Source organism: Phyllobates terribilis, unplaced genomic scaffold, assembly GCF_046119375.1.
Source record: "Phyllobates terribilis strain yellow unplaced genomic scaffold, ASM4611937v1 Scaffold_8__6_contigs__length_399053987, whole genome shotgun sequence".
NCBI classification, from domain to species: domain Eukaryota; kingdom Metazoa; phylum Chordata; class Amphibia; order Anura; family Dendrobatidae; genus Phyllobates; species Phyllobates terribilis.
In genome coordinates, this window is record NW_027362768.1 from 65339921 (window position 1) to 65367486 (window position 27566).

A 27566-nucleotide genomic window follows, 5' to 3' on the forward strand; every position below is an offset into this window, starting at 1 on the left:
GGTGACCCGGTCCGCGACCCAGGGCGGTCAAACCAGGTTAGCCTAAGTGCATCTGTTTGAATAGTCCGACTACGCCACCTGTGGAATGCGGTTATTGAGAACCGCAGCTGCAGAGCAGTCCACTGAAGCTGTTGATATGCGCAGCAAGGTAGTGTAACTCCCCACAGGAAGAGTGTAGCTTCAGGGCAGCGTGAGTGGATGATGGTGGTGATAGTGCAGGGTGTCGCAGTGTAGGAAGAATCACAGAGTCCAGATGATGCAGTCCCAGATCTTTTACTCATGGTTAAGCAGTTCCACTTACAGGGCCAGTGTAAGAGCCCACGGCGTCCTGTGCTCACGCAGTAAGGGGTTTGGTCGACCCTCAGGTATCTCTGGAGCATTTAGCAGGACCCCTTCAGTGTGTCTTCTCTGGCCTCTCTCCTTGTACCTCACACCTAGCGGCACCTCTGTCCAGTGTCCTCGGGCCTTGGCGGGCGACGTGTGTTCCGTCCCCTGGCCCTATGTGGCTACCTTCCTGGTGGCTGGTGTGGACGGCTTGCTGTACTTGAAGTGCTGCAGCCTCCGGTTCCCAGTTGAGCCCTGTAGTCTCTGCTGGTTGAGGGATCCGGTTCCCTTCTTCTGGCCTAACCCCCCACCTCCTGGCAGCGGCGGGTGTACTTGTGGCAGCTGCACGGCCCGTACCCCTAGGGTCCCTTCAGTTCCTGTCCTGGAGCCTTCCTGCTCCCCTTTCCTCTCTTTTACTCTTTTCAGGCTCAGGCCTCCTGACTAGGCCTGCCTGTGGAGCATAGCTCGTACGGAGCCCCTGCTCCTGTGACTGACCACTCCACTGTCTCTCTCAGACTCCCTGAACCAAAATGGTTCCTTACTTTTATAACTCCTACTCCTGTGCTCCCAGGATCTACATCCTCCACCCATCCACTACCTAGTTCCCCCTCTCTAAGTGGTTCCTCCCCACTCCAGCCAGGGATCAGGGACAGTTGTGCTCTCCCGTAGGAGCATTGTCGCCCTGTCCCCCCGGAAATGTGGTGTAGTGGATGTAGTGTTAGGGTCCTGAGCCATACTCCTTCCTTACCTGAGAGTGAGATACCACACCTCTGGGTGAGATGCAATACCTCTGTGGCGACCGAACCCTCAGGGGCGCCACATGAGCACTGTTCCCATCGATTTGGGCAATCACTGTTATGCCACAACCACCATGGATGTGACATTACAGTGAGTGGCAGACAATCCCTGCATGATTGGTGCTCTAAATAGCGCCAAACATGCAGGACGGGGACCCGACCTCCCGCCCGAGCATCTTGAAAGTACTCGGCGAGTACCGAGAAGTGGCGAGCATGCTCGCTCATCACTACTTAAGAGCTGTTCTTCCTTAGTCGCCCGAAGTCAACACCTCTAAGGGTATGTGCCCACGATGCGCAAATGAAGCGGAAATTTGCGCTTCATTTCCATATGTTGTTTTCCCGGAAAAACGCATGCGGAATTTGGCATGCGTTTCGTGTGCGTAATTCGCGCGTTTTGCACATGCGGAATTGCCTTGCGTTTTCTACTGCATTGTAGATGGCAATTCCGCATGCATAAACGCACAAATAATTGACATGCTGCGGAATTTTCCGCACATCAAAAACGCTGCGGAAAATTCCACAGCATGGGCATTACAAATGCGGAATTACATAGGGGATCATGGGGAAGGTTTAACATGCGTATATCATGCGTTTACGCTGCGGAAATTTCCTCACCAAATACGCATGAAATACGCATCGTGGGCACATACCCTAATTCTTCCTAGTTGTGGGACGTCTTCCACACCTAAGATTAAGTTTCCAGTATCATTGGTAGACTGACAACTGTTTTCCCCCTTATGGTCCTTTTTAGAATAGATGATGAAAATCGTGTAATCCGGGTACATGTTAAAATTTGGCATTCAACTTTAAAACATCAGTAGCAACAACCTTATTCTATCTAAACTCTTGCTTGAAGATCTCCTGCAAGAACTAAAACAACTTTATAAACAGCATCTCCCATCAGCTGGAGCTCTTTGTCCATCTTCAACCAGCTCAGGCTAACTAGTGTTACAGTAATTTTGCCATTCTCTAAAATTAGTTCTTTTCCAACAGTGCAAAAGTTCTTCATATTTTCTTTATAACATTGTAACATAAAAGCAGCATATCTAAAACAATAATTGTTCCTGAGGTAACTTGTTCAACATAATTTCTCTTTGGCACACTCTCCAGCCTATCTTAGGTGCCCCAATATCCAGCAGAAAAGGGCACAGCGGTTGCAAAACAAAAATAAAGACAAAATAAAAATGCAGCTTGTCCAGCTATTCAAGTGTCATGGTCTACTTCGGCCTCAGAGGGTATCATTAGAAGCCAACAATCTCTCAAGTTCAAACAGAAACAACACTGCTTTTCCACAGTCACTGGAATAGAGATGGGGAACTGTCTCTTTAACTGTAGGTACAACCAGCACAACTGTATGACTTCCTTAATTCTTCCTGGCAGGTGTCTCACTTATTTTAGAGCTATTTTTTTTTTCAGTGGTTTCTGGGGAAGGTGACCTCTTCTGGACTTGGTCTGTTTGGCCACGGTGTGTTTGAATAAGTATGCAGTATGCCACGGATATCTGACTGTTGTTAGTCTGAATCAATGGCAAGGTTTGGCAACAGGAACAGGAGATGGTATTTTGCTAGAGTAGCAGGTGATTCAATGCATGAGATTGGACAGACTCGGGGTGCAGCTGATCGTGAGGGTAGAGCTCCAAACCTGAGACCTTCTTCAGTGGTGAACAGCCCGCTGGTTCACCCTTTAGATTTGGGATTTTCAGCATGCTTCCAGTTGTCTTGGTCTGCATCAAGTGGCTCCTCCACTCAGGAAACCGCAATAGCATACCAGCCCTTGGGTCCCCAGGCTTTCAGGAACCTCTCCAGGTTTCAGACTATATAGACTGTTGCAGAGGTATTCCCATTTGACCGATCTCCTGCTGACGAAGACATCCAGTCTTGACCCGGGAACATGGATGAATCCAAAACCCCTGACCTTGTCAAAGCTCAGGACTAGAGATGAGTGAACCTGTTCAGCAAACGTTCATTTTTTTAAAATTCGACACGAACATTGCACATTTGGATTCGTGTTCGAGTTTCCGAACCTTTTGCACAAAATCAGCAAAAGTCAGCCTGAACACAAACATCCCTGGTTTCCCACGCTATCATCTTCATTACAGCATGGGAAACAGGGGCTGTGATCGGCAGTAATATTGCTATCGCTGGTCACAACGCTGCGGGATCACACTGTCAGGTGTCAGTGTGATCCCGCAGCTATGACAGTGACCCGCAGTAAAAAGCTTACCGAGGGTTATAGGCGTTGGCTGATGGGACTACTACCCCTAACATCTGACGTCTGCTGCCACTGTAAACAAGCAGTGCAAGAGCCGCTGATGGGAGGATTAATCTATCATCAGCCAATGCTTGTGCAGTGAAAGTAAAAAGAAAAGTTTAAATAAATAAATAATTATTTAAATATAAATAAACACATTCTATTCACCTACACCTAATCACCTATGTTCTCGTCCCCAGTAAAAAAAATAAAAAATCAAAAACACCATATACTCACCTTACACCTTATCCCCGATGCCCATGTCACCTGAAATAAAGATAAAATAATAAACCACCATAATCCTCATTTGTCCGCCGTAGTCCATAATACATTGAGTGTCCTGCAACGATCTCACTGATAGCACAGTCACATCCGGAGATGTGACAGTGCTATCCAGCAGCCAGCGATACACTGACAGAAGAGCAATCGCTCTGGCAGTGCATAGCGCAGAGCTGCCGTCACTGAGGTCACTGGAGTTCAAATAGATGAAGATCAACTGAGAGCTCCGGTGACCTCACTTACAGCATCGGTGCTGTGTGAATTTTCCCACGCAGCACTAATGCAGTAAGTGAGGTCACCAGAGCTCTCAGCTGATCTTCAGCTGTTTGAACTCAAGGGACCTCACTCCTGCAGCACAGTGCTATACAATGACGGGAGTGATTACACTCCTGTCAGTGTACACAGTCCTGTCTTCTACAACAGTCACATCAATGATTGCTGGTGTGACTGGTGTAGAAGTGACCCAGATCATCATGGGACACTGTGGATTACGTCATGACGGCAGACAGGTGAGGGATATTGTTGTTTTTTCATTTTGGGTTTCTTACAGGAGATGAGGGCTTCGGGGATTGGGGGTCAGGTGAGTATATAGTGCTTTTTATTGTTAAATAAATTATTAAAACCATGTGGAATTTTATTTAAAATAAAATACTTTATTCTGACCGTGTCTTTATGTCAAAACCTTGACGACAGGGTTAGTAATGGGGGCGTCTTTTATAGACACCTCTCCATTACAAACCTGGACTTCATGTCTGCCACCAATAAAAAGCTTTTTACTGTGGGTCACTGTCACAGCTGCAGGATCACACTGACACCTGACAGTGTGATCCCGCAGAGCTGTGACCAGCGGTAGCGATATTACCGCCGATAACAGCCCTTGTTTCTCTTGCTGTCACGCAGATGACAGCGTGAGAAACCAGGGATGTTCGCGACCCCGTTTGGGTTAGTGTTCAGTATTGGGTGCCCGAACACGAACATTTTATTGATGTTCGGGTTTAGTCGACGAACCTGAACATCAAAAGGTTCGCTCATCTCTACTCAGGACCACTCCTTGAACCATGTTTTTTTCAGGTTCTTCAGCATTAGGTCCTTCCAGCCATTCTAAGGCGAAGCTCTCAATGATACATTATCCCCATGACCTGGGGATTCTGAACACAGAGCTCCTTATATTAATTAAGAAAGACGTAAAAATGCTTAATAAAATAGGTTTTACAAATCGGAGGGTCAGTAAAAGTACGTTTTCATAGCGTCATCTAGTTAAATTTAATTTTTATCTAAAAGCTCCTATATACTTCATACATAGTCTATTTTACCCAAAAAAGTAAAATTTGAATTATTAAGCACCATCCTGGTGATCCAAAATGACTATGGCAACAATTCCTGTCTTGTGTTGTTATGGGATCACTAGTGTGGTCACTGGTGGAAATGTTGAACTTAATGCCTTGTAAGTTCTGCCTCACAACTGTCTACATATTTTGGAATTAAGGAGGTACCCTCAGGGGCATACATAGAAATCATGGGGCCCAATAGCATAAGTTCTAATTGCCCCCCCCATCCCAAAAAAAGAAGAAAAAAAGAAACACAAAACTTAAATAATTGTTGGGGTCACAGAAGAGCATATCTCACAACTTTCCAGCCTTCACATAGTAATTTTCCTGCTGCTGAAGTCTTAGATTCCTCTTTCATTGCCCCCATAAAGTATGATAATAATAACCTTTATTTTTATATAGCACCAACATATTTCGCAGCGCTTTACATACATCATCATGGCTGTCCCCATTGGGGCTCAAAATCAAAATTCCCTATCAGGATGTCTTTGGAGTGTGGGAGGAAACCGGAGAACCCGGAGGAAACCCACGCAAACACGGGGAGAACATACAGACTCCAAGCAGATGTTGTCCTTGGTGGGATTTCAACCCAGGACCCCAGCACTACAAGGCTGCAGTGCTAATCACTGAGCCACCATGCTGCCCTACAAACAAAAGTGCCCCCCAAACACAGTATGATACCCCCATGGTGAATTTCTCCACATTAACCTCCACATGCACAGTATAATGACCCTACTGTGCTCCACCTCAACTCCCAACGCTAGTATGGTGAACCCAATACAGTATGATCCCCTTACTGTGACCCCTGCACAGCCCTCCATGCAGTATAATGGGCCTACATACAGTATAATTGTCTGCACTAGCCCTCCAAACAGTAAGATTGACCCCACATAAAGCTTCACACTGTATAATTGCTTGCACACAGTATAATGACCCCACATAACCCTCCAAATATAATTACGGCCCCACATAACCCTCCAAATAGTATAATGGCCCTCACTGGGAGGGGCTGGTGAGGACTCAGCGGTCATGGTGCACATTGGCACAAATGACAAAGTTAAAGGTAGGTGGAAGGTCCTTAAAGATGATTAGAGGGAATAAGGCTGCAAGCTGAAAGCAAGGACCTCCAAGGTGGTATTCTTTGAAATACTACCAGTACCACGTGCCACGCCAGAGAGGCAACGGGAGATTAGGGAGATAAATACATTTTTCACCAACAAAATAGAGGAATTAGAATTAATTTTGTTGGAAAATAATTATGACATGGTAGGGATATCTGAGACGTGGCTGGACGAGAGCCATGACTGGGCAGTTAATTTACAGGGCTACAGTCTGTTAAGAAATGACCGTACAAACAAGCGAGGGGGGGAGGTGTGTTTATATGTAAAAGCATCCTTAAAACCTGTCTTGCGGGAGGATATATGTGAATCTAATGAAAATGTAGAGTCCCTGTGGGTGGAGATAAGTGGAGGGGGAAAAATAATAAATTACTGATAGGGGTTTGTTATAAGTCTCCAAAAATAATGGAAGTAGCGGAGAATATAAATAAATATAAAGCAGATAGATGAAGCAGCGACTCAAGGAGAAGTCATTATTATGGGAGACTTCAACTACCCTGAAATACATTGGGGGACAGAAACAAGTAGTTCAAGCAAAGGTAATAGGTTTTTGACAACTATGAGAGACCATTACCTTTCACAACTGGTTCAGGACCCAACAAGAAGGGGGGCACAGCTAGACCTAATATTAACCAATAGGCCAGACCGCATATCAAATATACGAGTTGGGGGTCACTTGGGTAATAGTGATCACAAAATAATAAGTTTTCATGTAACCTTTAATAAGATGTGTAGTAGAGGGGTTACAAGGACACTAAACTTCAGGAGGGCTAATTTCCAACGGTTGAGAGATGATCTTAGTGCAATAAACTGGGATGATATCCTGAGACATAAAGCTACACAAAGCAAATGAGAGACATTTATTAACATCCTGAAGAGTACCTGTGCACAATATATACCCTTTGGGAATAAACATGCTAGCAATAGGAGGAAACCACTATGGCTAAATAGAGCTGTAAGGGGCGCAATAAGTGACAAAAAGAAAGCATTTAGAGAACTAAAGCAAGTAGGTAGTGATGAGGCATTAAATAAATATAGAAAAATAAATAAATTATGTAAAAACCAAATCAAGGCAGCAAAGATTGAGGCAGAGAGAATCATTGCCAGAGAAAGTAAAAATAACCCCAAAATATTCTTTAACTACATAAATAGTAAAAAACTAAAAAATTATAGTGTTGGCCCCCTTAAAAATAGTCTGGGTGAAATGGTGGATGAGGATGAGGAAAAAGCCAATATGCTAAATTATTTTTTTTCAACAGTATTTACACAAGAAAATCGCATGAGAGAAAACATGATTAGTGATAACAAAAATTCTCCATTAAATGTCACTTGCTTAACCCAGCAGGAAGTACGGCGGCGTCTAAAAATCACTAAAGTTGACAAATCCCCAGGCCCGGATGGGATACACCCGCGAGTACTGCAGGAATTAAGTAACATCATAGATAGACCATTATTTTAATCTTTAAAGATTCCATAATAACAGGGTCTGTACCACAGCACTGGCGTATAGCAAATGTGGTGCCAATATTCAAAAAGGGGACAAAAACTGAACTTGGAAATTATAGGCCGGTAAGCTTAACCTCTACTGTGGGTAAAATCCTGGAGGGTTTCCTAAGAGATGCTATACTAGAGTATCTGAAGAAGAATAATCTCATGACCCAATATCAACATGGGTTTACGAGGGACCGTTCCTGTCAAACTAATCTGATCAGTTTTTATGAGGAGGCAAGTTCTGGACTGGACCAAGGAAATGCAGTGGATGTTGTGTATATGGACTTTTCAAAAGCTTTTGATGCGGTTCCACACAATAGGTTGATACATAAAATGAGAACAATGGGGATAGGAGAAAATATATGTATGTGGGTTAAGAATTGGCTCAGTGATAGGAAACAAAGGGTGGTTATTAATGGAAAACACTCAGACTGGGTCTCAGTTAACAGTGGGGTACCACAGGGGTCAGTATTGGGCCCCCTTCTTTTTAACATATTTATTAATGACGTTGTAGGGGGCATAGAGAGTAATATTTCAATATTTGCAGATGACACTAAACTCTGCAGGGTAATCAATACAGAGAAGGACAATTTTATATTACAGGAGTATCTATGTAAACTAGAAGCTTGGGCTGATAAATGGCAAATGAGCTTTAATGGAGATAAATGTAAGGTAATGCACTTGGGCAGAGGAAATAAAATATATAATTATATGCTTAATTGTAAAACACTGGGCAAAACTGTAACTGAAAAAGACCTGGGTGTATTGGTGGACGACAAGCTCACGTTTAGTGGCCAGTGTCAGGCAGCTGCTGCAAAGGCAAATAAAATAATGGGATGCATTAAAAGAGGCATAGATGCTCATGAGGAGAACATAATTTTACCTCTATACAAGTCATTAGTGCGACCACACTTAGAATACTGTGTACAGTTCTGGTCTCCGGTGTATAAGAAAGACATAGCTGAACTAGAGCGGGTGCAGAGAAGAGCGACCAAGGTTATTAGAGGACTGGGGGGTCTGCAATACCAAGACAGGTTATTACACTTGGGGTTATTTACTGTGGAAAAAAGAAGGCTTAGGGGTGATCTTATTACTATGTACAAGTATATGAGGGTACAGTACAAAGACCTTTCTAGTGATCTTTTTACTCTGAGGCCTGAGACGGGGACAAGGGGGCATCTTCTACATCTGGAGGAAAGAAGGTTTAATCATATTCACAGACGGGGATTCTTTACTGTAAGAGCAGTAAGACTATGGAACTCTCTGCCGCATGATGTTGTAATGAGTGATTCACTGTTAAAATTTAAGAAGGGCATGGATGCCTTTCTTGAAAAGTATAATATTACAGGTTATAAATACTAGATTCCTTGATAGGGCATTGATCCAGGGAACTAGTCTGATTGTCGTATGGAGTCGGGAAGGAATTTTTTTCCCCAATGTGGAGCTTAGTGTTTGCCACATGGTTTTTTTTTGCCTTCCTCTGGATCAATATGTTAGGCTATGGGTTGAATTAGATGGACTTAGTCTTCCTTCAACCTTAAAAACTATGTTACTATGTTACAATGTATGTTACATAGCCTTCCATATAGTATAATGCACCCCTCCATGGTCCTCCACGCAATATAATGCACCTCACATGGTCCTCCATTCAATATAATGCACCCCATGGTCCTCCACACAATATAATGTGGCCCTCATGGTCCTCCATAGAGTATAGTGCGATCCCCACAAAGCATAGTGTGGCCCCAATAGGGCATAGTGCAGCACCCATAGACCATAGTGTGGCCCACACAGGGTATAATGTGGCCCCCATAGGACATAGTGTGGCCCCCATAGGGCAAAATTCAACCACAGTCCTCCTGTAATATGGACACCACATACTTACTGATTTAAAAAAAAGAAATAAATACACTTACCGCTTCTCGCTCCCCCACTGCTTGAGTCTCTGCAGCGGGTCTCTCTCATCAGTTCCACTGCATGACCCAGTGGCGCGATGAAGAGATGTCATTGCTCCGCTGCGTCAGACGCAGAGGGGGAATGATGGGAGTGGGAGTGTGGCATGACCCTCCCACTTCCATCAATGCACTTCCATCAGATGCCAATACAGTTGAATGCGGGTCAGGGCGGTAGTGCTGGCTGTGTGGGGGGGGAGCCCGATGCAGTGGTGGCCAGATGCGGGCGCTGACATCGGAGCCCCCGGCTAACAGCTCCATAGCAGTCGCGTGGCCTGCCTCCATTGGCGGTACGCCACTGGGTACCCTAACCCTAATAACATTTTATAGATTGTTAGTAAACCCATTATGAACATCCAAAGAATGAAGTCAGCAGTGTGTGCTCTTGCTGCTATTATAAGGCTATTACAAGGATTTAAACCCTTTTACTCCCTACTCCCAGGTTATTTTCCATTTTTTATTTCTGATTTTTCTTCCCCTTCTGCCAAGAGCCATGAACTTATTTTTCTATCCACATAGCCATATGGGTGCTTGTTTTTTAAAGTTGTACTTTTAAATGCTACCTTTCATTCTACCATATAGTGTACTGCAATACAAAGTGGGGTGAAATTGCAAAAAAAAAGTGCAATTTCACAATTGTTTTTTTATCTTTTTTATTTACCACTTTCACTATATGGTAAAACTGACTGGGCAATATGATTCTCCCGGCCAGTACGAGTACACAGATACCAAATATGTCTAATTTTTTTTTATTTAAGTAGAGAAAAAAATTCTAAATTTTGTATAAAATTTTTTTTTTTGCTTTTGACGCCATTTTCCAAGACCTGGAACATTTTTATTTTTCAGGATATGGGGCTTTGTGGGGTTTACTCTTTGCACTATGATCTGATGCATTTACTGTTACCATTTTTCGGTAGATATGATATTTTCATCGCTTCTTATTGCATTTTATTGCAATGTTGGGGTGGCCGTTACGCTGTTAACTGATCGGATTAGTTTACTTTATATATTGATAAATTGGACTTTTCTGAACGTAGCGATTCCAAATATATGTGTTGTTTTAATAGTTTTATTTTTAATGGGGCAAAAGGGGGTGATTTGAACATTTGTGTTTTTTTTTTTAGTTTTTTCAAACATTTTTAATAACTTGTTTTTTCACTTTTTACTGTATTTAACAGTCCCATTAGGGGACTTGAAACTGCGATCGGCCATGGGCCGGCATTCATAAGAGGATCATAAGAGGATTGTAATGACAGGCACGGAGTTCATCAGCAGACCCACCCTTGTCATAGCAACCCATTGGTTCCCCCGCAGTCACATCACATGTGCCAATGGGAGCATGGAACAATGCGCGCTCCTGTCGATGTGTGATAAATGACGCTGTCAGAGATTGACAGTGGCACTTAACAGGTAAACAACTGATAGCAAAGCTCCACTCCACCCATGGCTGTTGATGGCTGATTAAATCTGTTGTCACATGTAGGGAAAGATGTGAAAGCCCACATAAAGGTAGAAACACGACCTTTGACGTACTTGTACGTCAAAGGTCTGAAGGGGTTAAGTTTAGTAATAGAAGAACATCCATCCACAGGTATCCATCTGTATGGGATGCAGTGAGGACCTACCAGGAGTCCATACATTCTAGGCTCAACCACACAGAGAGAGAGAGACAAACAGGTAGAGACACAGACACACAAAGGTACACATGGACTTACCACTAGTCCATCTTCTCTTAAGTCCTTCTGACTCCTGCAAAGTTCAGGGTCTGTGGTGACATCAGTCACATGATTGATCACATGATTGTGATGTCTCCAAAGGTTCTGAAGTTCTGCAGAGTACAAGACTTGTGTGACATCACGGTCACATCACTGGTCATATGATCATGATGTAACCAAAGGTCCTGAAGCAGTCTACATATCGGAAGCTTCACTGATAATATCATTATCAGTGAAGCTCCTGTTGTGGATGCTGGGAGCCCCCAAGGGGTTAATGGCAATTGCCCAGTCTTCTCCCCAATGCCACAGCTCTGCCTATGCAGAGCACAACATCATAACAAAGTCATCTCAACTGTTGCATTTTTGCATGGCAGCAACAGAAATACTATATGACATGCCGTGCAGTTCTTAGTGATAAAAAAAGACTTAGGTCCAGGTTCATTATTTCTGCAATTTTTTAAGTGACATTTAATTTTTGGCTTTTGACATTCATTTGTGTTTTTGTGTCAAATTCTTCCAAATGGTGCACATAAGTTGATGCATTTTTCGGAAAATCAGAGATGCTCTTTACGGAAATGTCAACTTAGCCTTACTTTAATTTCACCAGTATTTTCTTAAAATGCAATATATGTGCTCAGGAAATAGGAGGTTAAAATACTGGACTAGTTTAATGGACTCATGGAGTGTTAAGGGTACACGAAAAAAGGAATGCAGAAATACTTGACTTGTCCTAGACGCTGGCAACCAACACTCTGCCACTGGCCCTCACCAGTGAGTGACAGCTGTCATGTACCTTCATATAGGAACAGCAACTTTCAGTAACTGGTGAGATAAGAACAGCAATAGGACTGAGTATTAACCTTATCATTACAACAGCCTTGTTACCATTTGGGCCAATTGTCAAATATACCTTTCTATATATTTTGCTATGCTACAGTGGACATTATTTTAGGGTGCTCAACCCCTTCCTTCTTTTTAGCATATATATACCTCACAGATAGATGGCCTGTAAGATGAGCTGCTATACAGTTAACACTTGCATGCTGTGGGGACTACAGCTGAGTATGTTCCATCCAAAGCAAAAGCAGCGACTGCAGCATCAGAAAGGTTAGGATGAGGTAGAGGGCTCCTTGTCATCTAATTGTGCTCCATCACAACATGATTGCTGGGTGCCAAATAGTTTTCGGTGAGATATGGAAGCCTAACAATGCCCTCCAGCTCTAGCATGTGCAATTCAGTGATCATTATTCTACAGCAGCTATTTCTTTATGTTATTTCTCTTTGTTATCACATAGAATTACGCATTATGACAGACACAATTATGTATTGCTGTGTCTACTTGTGCCCTGGCTCTTTTCCCGCAGTATGTCGATTTTGTAATTTTTTTTATTGATGTTTCACAATCAATGACCTTTGCATGCAACAACGGTGATTCATATTGTAACTCTACAAAATGTGATATCCCAGTAACTCAACACACATCACACCTCCATTTGCTTTCCTCTAACACTAAATTTAGTATTGCACTAATGTACTCAATTATACACCACAGTAATTATTAGGCATATGGTTTGTTTTGTTCTTACACAGGATCCTATCTCTTTTCAAGCTGTTGGAAGTAGCGTTGCAGGAAAATGGACATGCCTTCCGCTGCTTTGTTTGGCTACAGTAAGCTTTGGTAAGATGCTTTTATGTCTTATGTAGGGGTTTTACTAACTTGGGTGCGATGGGAGGAAAACAGGAAGCATGTTCCTATAAAAGTCCATGTTGGTTTATTGCTTCATAAACCAACAAGCAGAAAGGAAAAACAAACAGCCTTTAGTTCAGGCAAACATAGTAAAGTGTCCTTTAAGCAGGTCTCTGCTTAGTACATCCTGTGGGCACATAGGCAGGGTAGCATCCAGTATCCTGGCTCGGTCTGGAAGCAACCCAGGCAAAAAGGCTGATGGCTTAAGGCCCCGTCACACTAATCGACGCTACAGCGATCCCGACAACGATACGACCTGTCAGGGATCATTGCTGCGTCACTATGTGGTCGCTGGTGAGATGTCAAACAGTCGGATCTTCCCAACGACGCAGCAACGATGCAGCGACCCGTAACGATCTGTATAACGATGCACGCCTATGTGTTTCTGTGTCTGAGTCGTTAACAAGGTCGTTGGTAAGGTGTCAAACACAGCGATGCATGCTACCCAGCGGGGCTTCAACGATCAAAGAAATGTCCAGACCATTCCGACACGACCAGCGATCTCACAGCAGGGGGCCTGGTCGCTGCTAAGTGTCAAACGTAGCGAGATCGCTACTGAGGTCGCTGTTGCGTCACAAAACTAGTGACTCAGCAGCGATCTCACTAGCGATCTCGCTTAGTGTGACGGGGGCTTTAAACAATTTTGCAAGAGGCAACAAGTTTTCTTAAACAGAGGCAGACAATTGGTACTCACAATACTAGCTTTACATTTGCAACAATTTGTTGACACTTTAAGGGTCTGATGACAATCTCTTCAGTAGCAGCTTTTTCATTTGGCGACATTCTGAATGTCACTTGCCACTCTTATCTCCATCACCTCTCCTCATAGTTATGTTATGCAGTAGCATTTTTCGAACTTTACACACTCTTGTGGGCTATCCTTTTCAGTTAACAAGTCACAGTCCCTCACACATAGGCATCAGTCCCACGGCTGTCTCTGGCATAGCATTACTTTGTACACTTCAACAATTCAAAAAATTCTCTTCTGTGGCTGGTACTCCCTCTTCTTGGCTGCATAATCCTTTGATTTTCTGGCAGATGCACTCTTTACATTGGTAATCCTGCTCTGGCAATCTGAACCCTCTTCTAATAGCAATTTCGTGCAAGTTGGCTGGAAGCCTTTACCTGGGAATAACAATATAGACTGCAGTACAGGATAGCACTTTTTCATGCTCTTTTGTTGCCCTCAATAAGCCCTTCGGTAGTGCACCTTTATAGAAAATGCTACTCACCCACACTTGCCAGTTAGCTTTGATGAAGGCATGTCCTCTGATATTACACAGCTTCTTTTGTGCCTTTTTAACCTCTACTGCCATGAACATTCTGACTATAAAGCTTTATATATACCGCAACACACTGCTTAAGGCATTTCTTCACTTTAAGAGTATCTCCCATTTACTTACTAGCTGAGACATCACTACACACTTGCATCTCACACCATTTATACTATAAGATCACATGCATATGATAGAAGATTTATGGCAAGGCAATGGCATTTTCTTTGCCATAAAATAACTTAGGAAACCAGATGGCATCCCCACCACAACATAGTCAACAGTAATCCATAGCAAACAAACAAGGTTGTGACAGAAGAAGCTGAGTTCAGTGCTTGTGTATCTCTTACAGTCCCAATCCCAATCCCATATAAAATAAATGAATAAATGGTGTGCATACAGACCCATATCTCCAATCAAACCTTGGGTCCATCACTGAAATACACTATTTTGTGGATCGACATCAATACCCTGCTGCTAAATTTGAAGAAAACATAACATTTCCTTGTATTAGTAAATTCATATTTTCTCACAAAAAATGTATCCTCACACTTTCTATAAAGCACTGGTGCTCTACCTAGAGTTAGACGTCCAGTTTTTAAGACCAGTTCATAAAAAGTATAATAGGAAACTGAAGAAAGTTCAAAGAATAACAAGAAAATTAATGAGTTATGAAAGATATCAGTTATGAGGAGGGTCTTCCAAAAACACAGACATTCTCCAACATAGTTGTCATTGTAAGTGCAAAACAGGATGCCAGTATTGTGCAGAACAATAGCTCTCTTAATTACTTCTTTGGGATAATGCACTTATGAATAATGTAAAAGTCAAGTAGAACCTAATCTGTAGATTTACAAGAAGTAAGATCATGGTCTGCCCCTGAGATTCTACTGTAATGAGTAGTGACCCCAGTAATTGAATACATTACTGCACCAATTGGCTAAATTAAGCTCTTTAGATTTGTAGCACTATATTTCATGTTTACAATATCATAATATAATCTATAATATAACGCTACAAGCGTCCCTCTGTCTGAAACCTTTATAGACTGCGCTAGCACGACACGCCTGCGTAGTCTGGCTCCAGACAGAAGAACGCATGGAGCTGTTACAGGTAAGAGGAGTGTATGGCACCAGAGATCGCGGTATGCGTAGGCACTGAATGCATACCGCAATCTCCGGGGCCATACTTACATACTTACCTAACCGGGAGGAGAGTTGCCACGGCGCCTCTCTTCTGCCCGGAGACCGGGGATGTGGGGTGCCATGCATACCAGGATGAGGGAGCCATGCATACCAGAATAGGGATGAGGGGTACCATGCATACCAGGATAGGAATGCGGGGTACCTTGCATACCAGGATGAGGGATGGAGTGCCATGCATACAAGGATTGAGAGATGAGGAGGACATACATACCAGAATTGGGATGAGGGGTGCCATGTATACCAGGATGAGGGGTACCATACATACCAGGATAGGGATGCGGGGTACTATGCATACCAGGATGAGGGATCGGGTGCCATGCATACCAGAATGAGGGATTGGGTACCATACATACCAGGATTAGGGGATGAGGGGTGCCATACATACAAGGATTGTAATGAGGGGTGCTATGTATATCAAATTTGGGATGAGGGGGCCATGCATACCAGAATGAGAGATGGGACACCATGCATATCGGGATTGGGGATGAGGGGTGCGATGCAGACCAGGATTGGGGATGAGGAGTGCCACACATACCAGGATTGGGGATGAGGGGTGACATGCATACCAAGATTGGGGATGAGGGGTTTCATGCATACCAGGATTGGGGATGAGGGGTGCCATGCAAACCAGGATTGGGGATGAGGGGTGCCATGCATACCAGGCATGGGGATGAGGGGTGTCTTGCATACCAGGATTTAGGATGAGGGGTGTCTTGCATACCAGGATTTGGGATGAGGGGTGTCATGCATACCAGGATAGGGATGAGGGGTACCATGCATACCAGGATAGGGATCTGGGGGGGCCATGCATACCAGGATTCGGATGAGGAGCCATGTATACCAGGATAGGGATGAGGGGTACCATGCATACCCAATCCTGGTTTGTATGGTATCCCATCCCTCATCCCTATCTTGTGTAAGGCAGCGCTATTCATCATGCTGAGGGGCACTCGCTTCACCGGGTCAATTAAAGCACACATGCAACGTCTTTCCGATATTTCACAATCCAGCAGTTTATTTCTTATCATAAACCACTCATAACATAGTCCATCTCAGTGGCTCGCCGACATATTACACATATAATGTCCAAGAGCCTTTCCAGTGACAGATATGTCCACTTGGCTCCAGATACAGCCTTCAGCAAGGTAACAATATCAATGTCCACATCAAGCAGCGTTTTTACCTTTGCCGGGTTTTAGCTGCTTCTCTCAGCTCGGTTCTGCCACCGCTGTGGCTTTACGGTTTCCCAGACGTGGTCTCCAGGCCTCGTACCTTCCAAGGCTACTGGCATGTTTACACACATAACATCCAGCCTCTGCCTTCCAGGACTCTTGCCTTACAAGCCTCTTGCCTTCCAAGGCTACTGGGATCCCCTACACACCCTGGGATCCAGCCTCTGCCTTTCACGCTTCAGCAGGCTTCACCAGGCCTCTCTAGGCCTCACTCTCTCTCTAGCCTCTCCAGGCGAACAGTGTCCCACACACAGGGAACAGGCCTCATGCCTTTTTCACACTGTTTCAAAAGCACCAGGATTTATATATCCTTCAGTGCACACAGGACTTGTGATGATGTCACAGTCATGTGATCAGTCCTTCTGTGTGCACAGGACCTGTGATGATGTCACAGTCATGTGATCAGTCACCTGAGGGAGAGCCAGAAAACACCCTGGACCATTACAGTAATGCCGCAAGCCGCTGCATTACATATCCCCCCCTCTGTTCAAACTTGTGGGATTGAACACATAATATACACAATCACATTATAACCCACAGTTCACACAGAGACCACTTGACAAGATGTACTTGACAATTGCACTGCTCAGCCCCGGGAACATTAGTCATCGACATTAGCCCATTAATTAGGGACCTACCATCTGTCATTGTCACTGACTTCGTCAAGTCACATTTCCGGGTCGTAACCTTGTCTGACCTCCCCCGCTCCCAGCGGTCAGTCGTAACCTTGTCAGACCTCCCCCGCTCCCAGCGGTCAATACAGCAGTGTGACTCACATGCACTGGTATCTAAGGTCCGGTTCGATTCCGTACTGTCCCGTACGCTATTGGGTCGTTTGTATGGGCCTCTCAGACCTGAGTTACTGGAGGTTTCATTACCTCTAAACCCACACCCACTACTCTCAGGACATCTTGAAATGTCTCTAACTTCAGCTGTAGCTGTTCTGTTATTTAGGGGGCCCCTTCTCTTTCTGGTCTCACAATTTCTAGACGGCTGCCACCATCTGCTGCTCAGGCGATGCTGCCTTTCCATTCGCAGTCTGGCGAGATTCAACTGTTCTACCTCTCGCAGGTAGGTCACTCGGTACTCCATCAGCATGCGTATATATGCAAGACTTTCTTCCGTTCCTACAGCGGAGAATGACACCATACCATCTTCATCTGGTATCCAGTCCTGACGATCACGTGGACTGCTTACTTTCATCACACCAGTCTTCTTTACCATCATTTGCATGGTTTGGCGATTTCTCCCAATGAGCTTTCTTACCAGAGCCTAAGGCACTCGGAAGACCTCTTCACGCAGACTTTGAGCTTTTCTCATAAGCTCCAGTTGTCTAATGGCTTGTTCCGTCTTCAACCGGACAAACCGCTTTGTGCGAATACATCGCCAGTGCATGTCACTTCGGATAGCCACCCTCTTCACTGTGACTTCGGTTGTGGACAGGACCACCAGTTGTTTAGCTTGTGAGGTTGAGTTCACCTTACAGGCTCCCACTGCCTTCTTAAACTCTTCATGCCCGGACTCACTGGTGCATTCTTCTCCCAAATCGTGGGGTACATCTATGAGGCACTTGTACCGAGAGGTTTCTGTCTCACCAGTGGTCTAGAAATGATCATCTGGCTCAGGTTTCAGGGGCAACTGACTTTCAGCTTCTTCACCCTGTATGCTTCTCCTAGGCTGACTCACAGCTACAAATTCAAGAATTTTCGTCTTGACCACTTCCATTTCATACTTATCTTCTGTTAACACTCTCTTAGCTCTCCTCAGGTCCACCTTCTCATGGTATAAAGGAGTAAGTGCAACTTGTTTGCCCTTTTCCTTCTCCAAGGAGGCCTCATTCACTGAGTGATACTTTGCCAGGCGACCTCTGAGCTCGAAAACTTCTTCCTCTAGCTCAGCTACTCGCCTCTCAGCAAAGACTACAGGAGCAACCTTTTTGTGGCCCTTGCGCCGTCGACGACGAGAGGGGGACTTTCTCCCCTCGTCTAGCCTCTCCTAACTCTCTTTCTGCTTCCATAGCGTCACCGTCAGTTGTGGGGTCTGTGTCACTCCCCATGGTGTCGTGGACCAACAAGTCACCTCCCACCTTGACGTCAACCCCTTCTACTGGAGCTACCCTGTTATCAACGGTCAAATTGTCATTTTTAGGCCGTACTAACCCACAACCAGTAACCAATTTTGGTTTTCTATACTCTACGCTCTTTTGAAACCCCGCCCCATTTGAGACTCCGCCCCCTTTTTGACACCCACACCTGTAGGGGGATTTTTACAAAAAAAAACAGCAATAGTCTTAGGACCCAGTTCACAACATACCTTACTACCTCCCGGGGCACTCTGGGATAGTACTGGCGCCACAGAACTCAAGGAATGGTCCGCTGCCACCATTCTGTAATGGGCCAACAGCTCCTGCCCTTCCTGCACCACGACCTGATGTCATTTCGCAAATACCTGCTGTTGTTTCTCAAATGCCTGCTGCTGCGATTTTAACAGGCACTTTAATCGCTCAATAGCTTCAGTCTCATTTGCTGCTCCCTTCACAGCCATCTTTATCTGCTCCTGCATCTCTTCAAGACACTCCATTTTGCTGCAGACCGTTTGCAGCCGGTCATCTAACCCCTTCTCCATTCTGTCTGGAGATACTGCGCCATTCATGGCCATTGCGGTACACTGTTCACACTAGACACTTCACACCGCTCTCCCTGGAAAAATTTTCGTGGCCCCACCAAGCCACAGCAAGCCAGGTTTGAGTGCGACGACAATTTTCGTAACCCCGCCGATTTACAGCAAGATGCTTTAATTTTCGTGACCCTGCCGAGCCACAGCAAACCAGGTTTGAGTGCGACGACAATTTTCGTAATCCCGCCGAGTTACAGCAAGATGCTTTAATCTTCTTGACCCCGCCGAGCCACAGCATGGGTTGTAGTGAATATCCATGGTCTTTAATAGCAGGCACACTGACAGCAGAGTGCAGCAGGAGCTGTGCTGTCGTACAGTGTGTGTACTATTGAAGAGACCAAATGGTCACTGCTCCCCACGCACAGAGTCACGGTGCGGGGAGCAGTGATTATTCTGGCACAGCACTTCACTGTGTGAGAGCGCATGGCAGGGATGCCATGCGTGCCCTGCCATGCGCAGCTCACACAGTGAGAGTGTCCTGCAGCAGAGCGGGACAGCGCTTGCAGAGAGAGGAGGTGAGTAGGATTGTTCATTTTTTACGTGGGAAGTGTGATGGAGGCTCCAAGGATGCCATGCATACCAGGATGGGGGCTCAAGGGGTGCCATGCATACCAGGATGGGGGCTCAAGGGGTGCCATGCATACCAGGATGGGGGCTCAAGGTGTGCCATGCATACCACGATGGGGGCTCAAGGGGTGATATGCATACCAGGATGGGGGCTCAAGGGGTGCCATGCATACCAGGATGGGGGCTCAAGGGGTGCCATGCATACCAGGATGGAGGATCAAGGGGTGCCATGCATGCCAGGATAGGGGCTCAAGGGGTGCCATACGTACCAGGATTGGGGATCAAGTGGTCCCATGCATACCAGGATGGGGATGAGGGCCACGTAGACCAGGAAGGAGGGGCCATAATACCAGGATGGAGGATATTAAAAGAATTAGGGGACATTACCCCAATACCTGTATCAGCAGCAGACCCCCTCCCCCATCACAGTGCATCATGATGACATTTTTTGCTTAAATTTTTTTTTCCTATTTTCTTCCTCTAAAATCTAGGTGCGTCTTTTGGTCCGGTGCATCTTATAGTCAGAAAAATACTGTATATAACAACGGAATAGTTTTTGGGGAGGCCTTGCACCTATAGTTTTCGGATTGGTGCTGCTCCAATTTTTTAGTATATGGATAGATGGGCAGATAGATAGATGGGCAGATAGATAGATGGGCAGATAGATATATAAATAATATATAGAGTGATAGATCAGAGACATAGATAATAGATAAATATATAGATAGATAGATAATTAGATAGATAATAGATAAATAGATATATGGATAGATAGATATATGGATAGAAATATAGTAACATAGTAATGTAGGTTGAATAAAGACCTAGGTCCATCAAGTTCAACCTTTCTCCCCCAATTGTACTCCTTACACTAACACTACACTAACTTACTGGGACGCCTCACAAATGTATTACCATTTTTACTATGCTGCAAAATTACAATTACAAATGAACCCGTTTATAATTTTTTAAATTAGTTTTATTTTTTGTAAAACTTTTGTGATTCTAATAATGATATTACTAAAATCCCTATGCCTAAATCTATTGATCCAGAAGAAGTCAAAAACCACAGGACACATTCAGCCAATTTGCATCACGGGGAAAAATTCCTTCTTGACCCTGAGAAAAGGCGATCAGTCCAAGAACCCTGGATCAAACCTAATTATGTTACTAGTTATGTAATTACTATTACAGTATTAAATGTACTACTATAGACGTAACATTTTGGCTAATTTAACTGTAACCCACAATGTTACCTGTATCAAGGAAATCATCCGGCGCTTTTTTGAAAGCAGTTATAGTGTCCACCATTACTACCCCTTGTGGTAGGGTATTCCACAGTCCGACTGCTCTAACTGTAAAGAACCCTTTACTGTTTAGTTGCCGGAATTTCCTTTCTTCCACTTGTAATGAGTGCCCCCTGGTCCTTAGTATGGTCTTTGGAAGTAATAAGTCATGTGCTAGTCCTTTGTAATATATTTATACATGTAAATGATATCTCCTCTGAGACATCCTTTTTCTAAGCTAAACAATCTCAACTTTTTCTACCTCTCATCATATGAGAGGCCTTTCATCCCTTGTAATAATCTAGTTGCCCACCTTTGAACTGACTCTAACTTCTGAATATCCCTTTTAAAATGTGGAGCCCAAAACTGGATCCCATATTCCAGATGTGGCCTCACATGTGATTTATAAAGGGATAACAATATGTTGGGATCGCGGGATTACATTTTTCTTTTTATGCATCCTAAAATCTTGTTTGCTTTTGGGGCTGCTGCTTGACATTGAGTACTGCTGCTCAGCTTACTTGTGACCAGAATACACAAGTCCTTCTCCTGTTCTGTAGTTCCGAGTATAATCCCATTTAATGTATATGCAGCAATAGAATTACTCCGTACTAGGTGCATTACTCTAAATTTATCTTCATTAAACCTCATCTGCCAAGTGTTTGCCCATTCAGTCATCTTATCTAGATCGTCCTGCAATATCATAATGTCAAGATCATATTTTAATACCCTATATAGTTTGGTATTGACATTTTCCTCTCAATCTCATCCCCAAGGTCATTAATAAAGAGGTTAAAAAGAATGAGTCCTAGCACAGATATCTGCGGCACCCCACTGCTGACTATGCCCAATTTAGAGCATGTACCATTTATGATGACTCTTTGTTCTCGCTGCTCCGGTCGAGCATATTGAAATGCTCGAGTGCTCTGTCCGTGCAACGAGCCCAATATAAGTCTATGGGAAACTCAAGCATTTTTCCGGCGGCTCCCCCCGGCGGTCTGCAGAGGGCCTAAAAATTGCCCAAATTGATGGGAACAGTGCTCAAATGACATGGGAACAGCATGGGGAAGACCCCTGGAAGCATTTCTGACTCCCAGGTCACTGCTGTCAGCAATGTTGTCAGAGGTATTACGCCACTTTTATGGATTCAGAATAAAACATACAAAAACGAAACCAAAATGGATTTTCCTGGGAAAAATGTTAAGGAACATCCCTTCCAGGGTAATGACTTCTGAATAAGGCAAAATAAATAACCAAAAACAAAAATACTCCTCCACACCTTGTGCTATGTTCCCACGTAGCGTTTTTGATGTGTTTTTGCACTTTTGCATTGCTTTCAATGGTGAAAAATGCATTCACCGTGAAATGTCATTTTAACATTTTACTACCTTATATGACCATGTGGTGTGTGAGATACCATCAGACACATCGTGTTTCATTTATGAAGGAGGGACTCTGAAAGTCACAAAGTCTATTTTTATAGGGCCATTAGGTCGGCCTTTACTATTCTTAAAGGGCCAGCAGTCGGCTATGCTTTGTTGTTCCCATTATTAAAGAGTGGGTCTCCTATACTGTTATTGTGTATGCAGTGACTGCAAGGGCTGCCAAAAATTTGGACTCACCCCAATATTTCTTTGAAGAGACATAGAGAAGGGTCTCGGTAAAAAAAAATGTTCCCATTATAAAGGAGTGGGTCTCCTATAGTGGTAATGCCCATGCTGTGACTACAAGGGCTGCCAAAATTTTGGAAAAACCCCACTAACAATTTAAAGACACATAGAGCTGGACCACAGTAATGATATGTTCCCATTAGAAAGGAGAGGGTCTGCCATAAAGCTATAGGGTACACAGTGAGTCCAATGGCTGCTAAAATTTAGGAAAAAACCCACTAACAATTTAACTCCTTTACCCCCCAAGGTGGTTTGCACGTTAATGACCAGGCCAATTTTTACAGTTCTGACCACTGTCACTTTATGAGGTAATAACTCTGGAATGCTTAAACGGATCCCCCTGATTCTGAGATTGTTTTTTCATGACTTATTGTACTTCATGATTGTGGAAAAATTTCTTCGACATCACTTGCATTTATTTGTGAAAAAAATGGTAATTTGGCCAAAATGTAGAAAATTTCACAATTTTCAAACTTTGAATTTTTATGCCCTTAAATCAGAGAGATTTGTCACACTAAATAGTTAATAAATGACATTTCCCACATGTCTACTTTACATCAGCACAATTTTGGAACCAAAATTTTTTTCTGTTAGGGAGCTATAATGGTTAAAAGTTGACCAGCGATTTCTCATTTTTACAACAAAATTTACAAAACCATTTTTTTTAGGGACCACATCACATTTGAAGTGACATTGAGGGGCCTTTTTGACAAAAAATACCCAAAAGTGACACCATTCTAAAAACTGCACTCCTCAAGGTGCTCAAAACCACATTCAAGAAGTTAATTAACCCTTCACGTGCTTCACACCAATTAATTGAACGTGAAAGGAAAAAATGAACATTTAACTTTTTTTCACTAAAATTTTAGTTTAGACCCCACTTTTTTATTTTCACAAGAGTACCAGGAGAAATTGGACCCCAAAAGTTGTTGTGTAAGACTACACCGATACCTCATATGTTGGGGAAAGCTATTGTTTGGGCCCACGGCAGGGCTCGGAAGGGTAGGAGTGCCAATTGACGTTTTCAATGCAAAACTCGCTGGAATTGACAGCCGACCCCATGTCGCATTTGGAGAGCCCCTGATGTGCCTAAACAGTGGAAACCCCCCACAAATGACCCAATTTTTTTAAACTAGACCCCTTAAGGAACTTACTTAGCTGTGTGGTGAGCACTTTGAACCCCCAAGTGTTTTGCAAAAGTTTATGACGTAGAGCCAAAATATTTTTTTTGTCCACAAAAACAATTTTTAGTCACAATATTTTTATTTTCACGAGGATACTAAGAGAAATTGCACCCAAAAAGTTGTTGTACAATTTCTCCTGAGTATGCTGATACCTCATGTGAGGGAAAGACATTTTTTGGGTGCATGGCAGGACTCGGAAGGGAAGGCACGCCATTTGACGTTTTCAATGCAAAACTCACTGGAATTTACAGCTGACCCCATGTCGCTTTTGGAGAGCCCCTGATGTGCCTAAACAGTGGAAACCCCCCACAAGTAACCTCATTTTGGAAACTAGACCCATCAGGGAACTTATTTAGATGTGTGATGAGCACTTTGAACCCCCAAGTGTTTTGCAAAAGTTTATGATGTAGGGCCTTGAAAAAAAATAATACTTTTTTTTTCCACAAAAACGATATTTTAGCTGCAATATTTTTATTTTCACAAGGGTACTAGGAGAAACTGAACCCCAAAAGCTGTTGTACAATTTCTTCTGAGTATGCTGATACTCCATGTGTTGGAAAAAACTACTGTTTAGGCTCATGTCAGGGCTCAGAAGGGAAGGAGTGATGCTTTGGAATGCAGGCTTTGATGGAACTCTCTGGACGTCATGTCAGGTTCTCAGAGCCCCTGATGTGCCTAAACAGTGGAAATGCCCAACAAGTGCCCCCTTTTTGGAAGTGATAGCTGATTTTTGAATTGTATAATGTAGTGTCATACGTCAGTTGTGTAGGACAACCTGGCGAACACTCCACAACTGACGTAGGAGAACCTGACAAACACTTCGTCAGTTGTGTAGTGTTCGTCAGGTTGTCATACGTCAGAAATTAATTTAGTAGTCCATGGAAGTATGGTACCTTCTGAAGCATTTCATGCACAGGCCAGGTTTGTCGGGGAAGATGTCACATTGATAAATGGTGTCTTTGCGTATTCCTCTTTTATAACACACTTGGCACTTCTTTTGTGACTTACCTTATTTTCCTCTGTGAGGTATCTGCCCCGGGAAATACTGGCCTGGTACAATTTGAGGTCCTTCAGTTCCAGAAGTACTGGGTCCCGCTCCGTCACCGCTGCCAAATATTAGGGCCTTGATAACTGCCTCCTGGAAGTGAACATATGACGTAGAAGTCTGGCTTGCACATTGTGACAGAAGGAAAGCATTGTGCATTGCCATCTGAACCATGTGCATGGCCGGCTTCTTGTACCACACTCTGGCCTTTATCAAAACAATGTACGACTGTAGGACTTGATTAAAGAGATGGACTTGATCAAAGGACCCGACGTCCACCTATGGGGGTTGTGCTCACAGCCCAACACCGTGCAGGATGCTTGGCATTTGCCACAGAACACCAGGATTGGCAAAGTCGCCACTGGCGCCCTGTGCTCTTCACAGATGAAAGCAGGTTCACACTGAGCACATGTGACCGACGTGACAGAGTCTGGAGACACCGTGGAGAGCGATCTGCTGCCTGCAACATCCTTCAGCATGACCAGTTTGGCAGTGGGTAAGTAATGGTGTGGGGTGGCATTTCTTTGGAGAGCCGCACAGCCCTCCATGTGCTTGCCAGAGGTAAGGGAAAAGAAAAAAAAACAGCTCACCTCCATAAACCAGCTGGGTGTCTCCGGGATCTGTGATCAACGCTGCTGCTTGCGCTCAGTAGACAGGTAATAGGAAGGACGATGATCCAGCTCCACAGACTCCAATAGTAAAAACAAATATCTTTTATTTAGAATTTCTTAAAAATATCCAGATGGCGATAATGTAACCCCAGCTGGTGGAAGAACAATACTAGAAGGGAAACACAGAGGCGCCAAGGAGGGGTGTGCTACCAGATGCGTTTCGAGTGAAGGCCACTCTTAAACTTGGTATGAATAAGTGTCAGGCATAAGGGGAGGAACCCTTCTTATGCTGGCACTAATCAAGAAAAGGTGCTGCAGGTGTGGATTTAGGACAGGTTCCACACCTAGATCTCAAGTCACGTTTTCCTCATCTGAATTTGAATCAGATAATTCTACTGATGCCTCTGAGGGAGATCTAGTAAATGTAAAACCCCAATATAATTACTTTAAAAAACAGCAAGTTTCAAAAAACGGGAGAGAAGAGCAGGTCGCAAGCATCGGAAAAAATGTGGAATCAATCAAACATCGACTCCGGAACAGGAGCAGATTCCAACACTAGATGTGGTTAATTTATCATCCACTCCCCTCACTACTGCTGAACATCGACTGCTTTCTAAAGGGTTAAATTTTGCTGTCACAAACAGCAAACTTGATATCTTTCCTATCATCAAAGATATTAACCGTTTTGTGAGAGACTTAACCATTTAAAAACATTTCTGGTCAGATGACTCACAAAACTAAATGCTCCCTCAGAAACATACCAATCTGTACAGAGGTTTAAGATTTTCAGAACAACTTGCACTTTCATGCCTAACAGATCTCAACTCAGAGGAAACTCCTATTGAGGACTTATCTTCTATCTCCTCATTCCGGACCAAAAATTCACAGTTTTATCCAGTGCAAACAAGTACTGACACCATGGACAGGATCCAAGAAAATATAGAAAGTGACTTGAAAACATTACAGCAGGAACCCATGCAAATTCATTGAGGAAAGTGCAATTTGTCCAGAATTGAAAAACTTGCCTTAGACAATCTTTCCAAAAGAACAGACATCGTGATCAAGATGTCGAATAAGGGTGGATCAATGGTGTTCTTAAATAGTGAGGATTATGTCCTTTCTATTAATAACATGTTGCAAGATCACAATATATATACCATTCTTTCCAATGACCAAACGGCATTTTTTCAGGAAAAACTCATCAAATTAGTACAAGAGGGCTTTTCTTTGGGCTTTTTCACTAAAAAAGAATCAGAATTCCTCATTGTGGATTCTCCAACTATTCCCATCTTACATGCCTTACCTAAGACTCACAAGAATAAACGACCACCACCCATGCGTCCAATTATTTCAGGAATCAGCTCGCTGGGAAAAAGATTAGGTCAATGGTTGGACTCTGTTTTACAGCCACTTGTCATGCGTATTCCAGGTCATCTTGAGAACTCATGCAATATCCTTAGTTTATTTGATAATGTTGCCTTGTCACATTCATGGTCATGGCTTACTTGTGACGTCAAGGCACTGTTCACTAGCATTCCTCACCACATAGCAATCTCTGCCATAGAGCACCATATGATCAAATATAGTTCTTACTCCCATGAATTTCAATCGTTCATTAAAACAGTTTTATGTTCAATGGGAAATTTTTTCTCCAAACTGGTGGAGTTTCTATCGGGGCTAAATTTTCCCTTTCGGTTGCTAATCTTGTTATGGCTTGGTGGGAGGAATGCTATGTGTACAGTGCCCATAACCCCTTTTGTACATCCCTCATTTAATACTCAAGATTTATTGATGATATTTTAATGGTTTGGGGGG

General features: G+C 43.7%; 1 protein-coding gene across 3 annotated transcripts in view; it reads left to right on the forward strand.

Moving 5' to 3' along the window:
* Nucleotides 1–27566, forward strand: part of LOC141156717 (E-selectin-like) — a 1180370-nt gene that overhangs the window by 103120 nt on the left and 1049684 nt on the right. For 2 of the 3 annotated variants that reach the window (XM_073643011.1, XM_073643012.1), the window contains exon 2: nt 12845–12932. The exons of the other annotated variant lie outside the window; for it this stretch is intronic. In XM_073643011.1, the coding sequence (XP_073499112.1) occupies nt 12845–12932 (88 nt within the window). The remainder of the gene's footprint in view (nt 1–12844; nt 12933–27566) is intronic. 3 annotated transcript variants of the gene reach the window in all.